Here is a 9,026-nt window from a genome sequence, read left to right on the forward strand (position 1 = left end):
CTAAGAAACTAGTTGGAATGATGGATTTATTATTGATAAATAAGATATTGTTATTAATGCTTCATAGATGAGCAATAAGTCATTGATAGTTATAAGCCACTAATTAGTTTATCATGTAGCCCAAAAGAGCATTTGATCTCTGAGCTGGTCGAAAAGAGGTCTAGGCATCAGAATACGCCGTTACTAAAGGTTCATTAATATTCATATATGCAGACTTCTTGTTGTATGAATATCAATAATTTTGAATGAATTGGCAACAGTTATAACTGCTTTATTTTCTAATATCAGAATCAGACACTAGTCAAAGAAGAATTACAAAACCAAAAGCACTGTCTATCGATAAAAGGAGGTAAACAGATTAATAACTGACTGTTAAAAATAAATACTTCAAGACACAGAATCAGTTGCTGCATGACAGGTCACAAAATGGAAATAGCAAACTATTTTTATTGACATTAAATTAAGCTATTTACAAATCCCCATAATGGGCAACAAAAACATTTCACACCGTTACAGTTAACAGAAAATATCAACTACTGTTTTTACATAAATGAATCTGGCATCTGGACACAGGAGCCAATCAGAGATGATGCCCACTTGTACATATCGTCGGTTTGGCAGACAGATTAGTAGTTTACTGTATAATGCATGAAAATTAAGTGTTGTGTAGTGTGTCCGTCCATCATAACACCAAACTGTGGGAGGTCTCTTTTACTTAAACCTGCCCCAGGAGACATGTTTTTTGGCACAGTGATAAATCAGTGTGTTTTTAAATTTTTAAAACAAAACACATACATTATACTCTATATTACTTCTGACATTGCCTAACCAAAATGCCAAAACATTAAAAACAATGGTATTTGTCTTTTTTCCTGGTGGTTTTCCTGATAGATTTAATAATGGAGGTTCTTGCCCATTTTTCAAGGACCCGTCCCCCCCACACAGCCAGAGACCTCCATGTTAGAAAATTTGGCACTTTTTACACATGACCCAGCAAAGAAATGATTATGTAAAGTAAAGCTACTGAATGATACAGGGGATTTTTTTATTGATGACTTAGCTCATAGATTACACTAAATATTGATATTATCCTTAATTTTGCTGTAAAACACACCAGGATTCCCACTTCGGCAGCTTTCAAATCTCATAAAGTGCAGCTATGATCAAATAAAACACGATTGTTTAACTGGTACAGCCATGTGAAGTCAATGCAAGTTTCAGGGGGACCAGTGTTTCTAATTACTCCACTGGAATCTTTGCGTTTTGTTTAATATCTGAATTTGAATAGGTCGTCTTTGGCAACGCCAGTTAGAGTTTGACCCATTGGTGAGTAAAATACAAAACAAGATTGGTGAAAATACATCTGTTTTATGTCATTGGCTTAAAGGTGCACTCTGCTAAATTTCATTCTGTCGGGTGAGGTCCTCTGACACACTGTTGAACTCAGTGGCCCGGCTGCTCATGCCCAGATACTGCTTCAGAAACTCGCTGAAACGTTTTTGGTTGTTCCACTTGCGGGCCGACTTCCGGATGCCGATGAAGCCACCATATCTCTTCTGGTACGATCTTCCCGGAGTCATCAGCTTTCTGTAGGCGTGCCTCCCTTTGACGAAGCCACCAAATCTCTTGGAGAAGCTCAACCCTACATCACTCTTTCCTCTCGCTGCCATGTCAGCATTCCCTTCTTCCTGCCCTTCTTCCTCTTCATACTCATCCTCGAGGGACATGGCATTCTGGGAATTGTAGGCAGCGTTCAGCTGGCTGTCTTTGCCGCCCAGATCCCTCTCATCCACCCCGAGCGCTTTGGTCACCTGATCGAACCTTTGCAATGCTATGGGCAGAACCAGACCTCCCTCCACCTGCTCCTCCTCCTCAGGAAACAGGGCCTCCACCTCCTCCTGAGATCTTTTCCGCAGCGTGCCACTGAGGGAGGACCCTGGAGACGACAGCACCTTACGACAGAGGTCCCAGGAGAAGGCTGGAGAGATGCTGCCTTCACATTCAATGAGACACACCTGTCAGAAACAAATACAATCCTCTTTATTTCCTCTTTGAAATCAGTCCAGGTCATTTAAATCACATTGCAAAACAGATTCAATATTTATAAATAATGTCATTGATTTCTCAGAGAATAGAGAATAATTTATGGATCTAGATTTTGAAAATCTGACTTATTTAGGACTCTAATATTTATGAGTCCAATTTGGTGCAGATCCAAATAAATATACAGATCTAGTGAATATAAACATCTAGGTGTACACTCTGCTGAGAGCCATTGTGATGTTACGTAACTCTGGAAGGGGAAAATAATAAAACCTAAGAGGGTGGGGAAGAAAACGTAATTATAAATTGTATACCTTAAAAATGAACATGAAGTACTCATAGCCTCTTGTGAGGGCTGTTGGATAGGAAGGTCCTTAGCTCATACAATACAAAAATCAATATGACAGAGAAAGATCGGTTGGAAATCCAACCGATCTTTCTCTGTCATTTTGAGCATTGAACCTACGTAGCGAGGACATTTTAGGAAAAGGAGGCCATTTTTGTCGGTTCTCACTTTTTAACCTCTTTAGGCTGTTTGAGGTTTAGGTTGATGCTAGGTAAAGCTAGGGGCATTAGGGTGAGGCATTTAGTTGTGATGGTTAAGGTTAGGGTAAAGGGCTAGGGAATGCATTGAGCGTGTAGTGTGTAGTGTAGTGTCCTCACTAAGATAGAAGTTAGAACATGAGTGTGTGTGTCTGTTACTGTGTATGAAAAACCTTATGCTCCTTTGAGGATTTACGTAAAGCACGCTAATCATAGAAACCCTGGTTCCTCATTGATCAAAGCAAAAGTTAAATTAATTTCATCTAAGAAGCAGAGATGGAGATAAAAGAGAGCAGAAAATATAAAAGTAGGCAAGTGAGGTATTAAAAATAAGGGGCATAAGTCAGTATGGCAGTATAGCAGTCATGTACATCCACACAAGGCAATAAATGCCCAGTCCCATTGGTTTACTTCACGTTCCCTTTGAATAAAAGTGCCTGGCACTATAGAACAACACTGACAGAGCCACACTTATGTTTGAAGCACATGAGCACTTAAGTGTCTTCTTGTTCTTTCCCTGCCAAAGTGCTCGCCTTTAACCAGAGAGAGACAACCGGCAGGCACATCCACAGTGAGGAGCAACACATCATCATTTAGCCACAACAAATTAAAACTCAAATGCCAAAAGGGTCATTTGTTGAGTAAGAGGAAGATGGAGAGACAACAGGATGACTACATGAAGGTGGGGTGAGGGTTTGCACTTATTTGATCTCCAAATTAAAAGAGCCCTGTGGACAGATTGTATTAGTATGAGTTTGTATATTTATGTGGGGGAACTGTGTGGTTTTGTCTGGATGGAGAGTATGCTCATTATTTAGAGTATGATTTTTAAGTACTGGCCTATCACTTTAGACATAGGCATAGGTCTGTTTCCTTCATGTGTTCCTGTGGTGGTGGTGCATTAAAAGACCAAAACCCAAAAGCAGCTAGTTTTATAATGACACCTGTGCTCTTCAATGTCTATGATATTCAAATAATAAAAATGAAAATTCTAATGGAGGATGAGGAGCAATGTTTTAGGATCTTTTCTTCAATCCACATATTTGGTTCCAATAGATGCGATAAAGTTGTTTCAATTTGCATTCATGTAGTCTGTTAATACAAATATGCACAGGAGTACCACTCTAGCAATCTGCAAGTGTGTGTGTGTGTGTGTGTGCAGACTCCTCACCATGGTGTTGAAACTGAGCTGTTTTGGCAGGACGTTGCTGCAGGACAGGCAGTCAGTCTGGCAGTCACTCTGTCCAGGATCACACAGACAGAGCAGCAGCAGAGCCACCAGAGTCTTCATAGTCCCACTGTCCGCTGCACAACACGGGACACATCAAACACATGTTCAGCACAACAATGCAATGCAATCTTTAGTATAATTTGAGTATAGACAGCATTGGTATAGTGTAGTAGAAGTTAATTGTAGTAAAGTGGTATTGCAGCTTGCTGTACAGGTATATTGCCTTTTACATCAGAGGTCATCCCTCCATTATCAACATTGCTTATCCTTTGAGGGTGCTGACCACAGCTGACACGGGGCAAGAGGTGGAGTTCCCCCCTGGAAATGCTGACTTTTATAGCAACAGACAATTTACAATCTCTAGTTAACATAAGTCCAGAGGAGACATTCATTGTGCTCATATCAGAGTTAAACTAAAGTTATCTTTTAAATCCAAATAGATGCATTCCAGATCATTTTTTATTGTGGGTAAAAATCAGCAGTCTCATACAGGAGAGACAAAACAACTTAGTCAGATGTCTCGTGCTCATTCAGAGTGCAGCAGCCAGAGTCCTTAGACATATATGAACATTTGTACAATACACTCGTTTTCAAAGCAATTAGTACATTTCTGACTGGGTCACTGGTCCCACCCCAGTCAGACCTCTCAGATAAGCAGGCAATGCTCTTCTAGCCGTACTCAGAATCAGTTCAGGTCTGGCGCCTTCAGTTATCATAGTCCTGTTCTCTGGAACAAGTTGCCTGCTGACCTGAGGTCAACTTTCACACCTCAACTGTGTTGTCTTTTTCAGCTGCTGTGTGATTGCTGTGAGTGTTATTGTCAGATTGATTAATGGACGTGTGGAGCATTGATGTATGCTTTATTTCATTATATTCTTGTATTTGTCGTTGTAGTTTACGGCATAACATCTGTTTATATGTATAGTTTTAATCCATTCTCTCAATGTGAAGCACATTGAGTTTCTTTGAAGGAAAACCCTAAATGGTCAGAGTACAATAAGAGAGCAATAATGGCAGGAGTGATTTAAAGAAGAACACCATGTGAGACTGAAGAACAGGTGGAGCAAGTGAGCAAAGCAGATATTTGTATTTCAAAAATGACAGAAAAGAAGATGAGAATAAAGACTTAAAGACTACAAATTTGTTTGACCTTATTCTGGGAGGAACAGCCCAGACTGGTGAGTCTGACGTCAGAAAACAACCAGAGTTTTCATCTCATTAAACAAACTCGTTAACTCTTTTAATTGATGCCTCAAATAAGGCCTGGGGCAACAGACTGACTCACTGTTGCTGCCAAACACACAGTCAAATGCAAAAAATACACACAATCCTCATACACAGAAACACACACGACACACATGTATACAAATATATACACACTATGTATACCTAGCACACACACTACATTTGTAGACACTCAAATACACACACATACACAATTACTCTGCTCTTTTGGTTGTCATTAAACTGACATGGCAGAAAAAAGTGCAATTACAGTCCATTCCAATTTCATACTCATAAATTCAGGAAAATAATTTGTCTTCCTGTGAAAACAATGAAAGTGTGTGACGTGCATTCTTAATTTGTCTTTCATTGGAAAAAGGATGTGTTTGTCAGTGAAGGACAAAAGAGCAGTAAAGTCATTTTAGACAGGAACATTGTAGGATAGCTGAGTGCGAGACACACCTTGACGATTTAGACAAACAACTTTGGTGTGTTCCTCTAGTCACATCTCATTTTATTGTCCATCCTGCTGCCAGTGACTCCATGCTTCTAAAAATTAGCTACTTTATATGCACAAAGCTAGGAACCACATGATGATGATGATGGTAGTTAATGTGATATACATAAACTTGTAAACCTATTCCCAACATGTCAAACCTATCAGCTTCACACTTGGCATGTGTCTCATAAAGGGAAGGGCAGTTTTGAATGTTGTAATATTTGTAGTCCTTAAAAACAGACAAGGAGCTCTCTGTAGCAGCAGTGGTGTTGCAGCTTTAGGGTCATGCAGCCGGTCTTTTCTTGACACAGCTCAATCACTGCAGGTCACTTTGACAGTGTCAGAAAGAAAAGCTGCAACCAGCATCACCACATGCCAAACAAACAGCCCATTCCAAACAGGCACGTTTACAATGGGCACTGCACTAGTATAATAAATTGGTCATCAACAAAAGGTTTGGAGACATCAACAATTTGATGGTGCTATAAAAGATTTAGGAATTGCAAAAGTTATTAGACTTGATCCCTAAAGAGACAAAACTGTCTCCACCTAATGTCATGGGAATCCATATAGTGATGGAGAATGGAGAAAAGGGAAGGGATCACCAAAGACATTCAGATTTATCTTCACAAAATCCTGAACATGTGCACCGCACTTCTCTCATTTAGCCCAGCACCTGTTGAGACATGTTTGGACATCTTTAGGCCAAAGTGGCCACTGAAATAACCAGCACACCAATCTTGCCCCAGAGCCACGCTGCTGGCTTTGCTAGAAATAGGTTTTAAAACAGTTTGCTAAGTGTTAGATTTTATGTTTTTTTGCAAAAACAGCAGCGCAGTTATCCATTCCTGTGAGTGGGATTTTTACAATAATCTTAAATTAGTCAAACATGGTCAAACATAACAGCAGAACACATTTCGACAGGTATCACTGGAGGCTCAATACTTCACATGAGAGTCAACGCAGGAAACAGTCAACTGCCTTGGCCAAGTTGGGCACCGGCACAATTGGATACTAATTCTTTCACCAAAACAATAAATGTCTACTTTTCTAACTAGAGCAACATAAGAGTAACAAACATATACTCTTCATAAGTTTGTCCTCTAGTCAGAAAGTTCTCTGTGTTGTTGAAAGCTTGATCAAAACGAGCAGGACTTCTCATGACTGATCTTTCCAGTAATCCTTCTCTGACATCCTCCAGGTTCTCTTGAGTGTCTTTAAAACCTAATTACTTTGCTTTTAATTAACTGATTAACCACGAAATAAACCAGTTAATTAAGTCATTACTGTCTGTGCTGGGGTGCAGCTGATGGAGGCTTTATGGTCCAGTGGATGATGAATAAAACCACCCTTCAGATGAAAGGAAGTATATATCAAAAGAGCTACTGCAAAAGAAAAATGCATTATCTGTCATGGAGGATCAGCCCGTTACCTGTTACTATGTGAATATATGATGCAAAACATCTAGTCCAATTCAGGATTAGCAATGGAGCAGTGAAAACCAAAAACCAGCAGTATGTGGTGTCATTCATGTTCTTCAAAACTATAACAACAACAATAACTCATACTCAGGTAAATAAGTGAAACAACACTTCAGTTAGTGGAAACATCAGCAGTCCAAAGTACAAAGAAGTAGTATCTTTATGATCGGTGAGCCTTTTTGTTGAAAAGTCGAAAAACTGTTCACCATCACAACCATCTCCATGTTACTGATTAAGAAATACCTCTACAGTCATGCAGCATGAATAAGTTCATTTAACATATTCAGTTGTTTGTTCCCGTCTGATTCCTCATCCAACAGCAACTGGTTCTGAGAAGGAAATCCTTACACCATGTTATCAACCCAACTCCACATTATTTTCCCCCATAATTGCCCTTTTCTCATCACGAATGTGAAGTATGAAATAAATCACTCCCAGTCCAAGAGCGACTTAAAGCCGGATTATTTGCGCATGGTTGAACAGAGGAGCAGCTTGTATCCACCCTGGTGTTCGTCTTTATTTTTAAAAGCTGAAGTGCAGATTATTACGTCACTAGAATGTTATAACCACAATATTGTCAAATTCACGTCGGTGCACTGTGTACTTTGCCAGGGACTTTTCAAACCTGTCTGGCAATTGGATACACAGTAGTTGCACAAATGCAAAAACAGCAAGAATTGCCATTTTTAAATGTTTTTTTTTTTTTACACAGTGATGTTAGATTGCTTCATGAAAACTTGACTGGAAAGTACAAAAACATTTTTTTATAAGATTTAAAGTAAGCAAATATGCACTACCAAACAGCATATTTAGATGTTAAAGTCTGATGGATGAAGAAACTGAAGAACAGGGCCCATATTCAAGAAAATAAAGCAAATATTGAATAATTAGAGTGTATTCTTGATGTTGGTGTTGTTATTTGTTGAGTTGATGAGAGTTTGACAGGTAATTAAACGTTATTTATTCTTCTGCCTCGAGCCAGATGGCTATTATCTGTCAGAAAAGTCAGTTTGATTGACAACTTGTCCCAGGCACAGTCAAAATACATTGTGCTCTTTGTTTTAATATTGATAGCTCAGTGGGAAAATGGCAGAGTGGTCATTGATTTGACACATTTCAGGGCGTTACATGTATCCCACCAATCAGTTTGATTATAATGTCAAACAAATTTATTATTCATCCCTGTCGCTACCTACATACATCAGCTTCTGACGGACTCATCTGTCTTTACCCCTCCCCTCACTGACTCAAACTGTCTGTCCTCAGCTTTCTGTCTCATTCTTTGTCTCTCACAGATGTATGAAATGCAACACAACTACTACTGGCATATAAGTGCACAAAGAGTTTAAGGTTAGGAATCCACTATTAATAAACAAAAAGAAAATACTGCACAAAAACAACTAAATTCAATTTTAATGAACTATAAGAAGTTACTTCACCTTCAATATTTTACCTTTATTAGAGCAGCATCCATCTTTGCAAAACATTAAAGGTTGAATCCTACATTAAATGATTTCCCATAATAGTAAAGAAAACTAATAGTCACCTCATATTAAATCATATATCCAGCCTGAAAGCCTAAAAATAAATATACGTGCCAAGGTAGTAATGGTGCAGTTGATCTTCTACTGGCAAAATATATTATTTCTTATGATCCAGCTCTTTGTTTTAAGGTCAAAGGTCTTTTCAGTTAAAGATGTGTCCACAGAGACACATATCTCCAGTTTTCCTTCTGACTGGAGATATGTCTTTACAAGACGTTCCCTGTCAGTCAGACGTTGAGTGTGTGTGTGTGTGTGTGTGTGTGTGTGTGTTTGTGTGTGTCTGGACATGGCAATATATTATATGTTGAGGCTATTACATGCAGACACACTAAGCTAAATCAATTTCCCTTCTCCATTCATCTAATAACCTAAGGTCAATTAATGGTTGGGAGGTGTGCCCACACGTTCTTCCACAACCACACCAGATCCCTTTCATTTTCATTTCATATCGATTTTTTTGT

General features: G+C 39.0%; 1 protein-coding gene across 1 annotated transcript; it reads right to left on the reverse strand.

The window, feature by feature from the left end:
• Positions 1 to 1,397: 1,397 nt before the first annotated feature.
• On the reverse strand, positions 1,398 to 3,877 carry pnoca (prepronociceptin a). Its single transcript, XM_061068890.1, has 2 exons — positions 3,758 to 3,877; positions 1,398 to 2,015 (listed from the first exon to the last, which is right to left on the reverse strand). Exons 1-2 carry the CDS (start codon positions 3,875 to 3,877, stop codon positions 1,398 to 1,400), a joined length of 738 nt encoding a protein of 245 aa, XP_060924873.1.
• Positions 3,878 to 9,026: the final 5,149 nt, after the last annotated feature.

The sequence above is a fragment of the Limanda limanda genome, chromosome 3 (genome assembly GCF_963576545.1).
Source record: "Limanda limanda chromosome 3, fLimLim1.1, whole genome shotgun sequence".
Classification (NCBI taxonomy): domain Eukaryota; kingdom Metazoa; phylum Chordata; class Actinopteri; order Pleuronectiformes; family Pleuronectidae; genus Limanda; species Limanda limanda.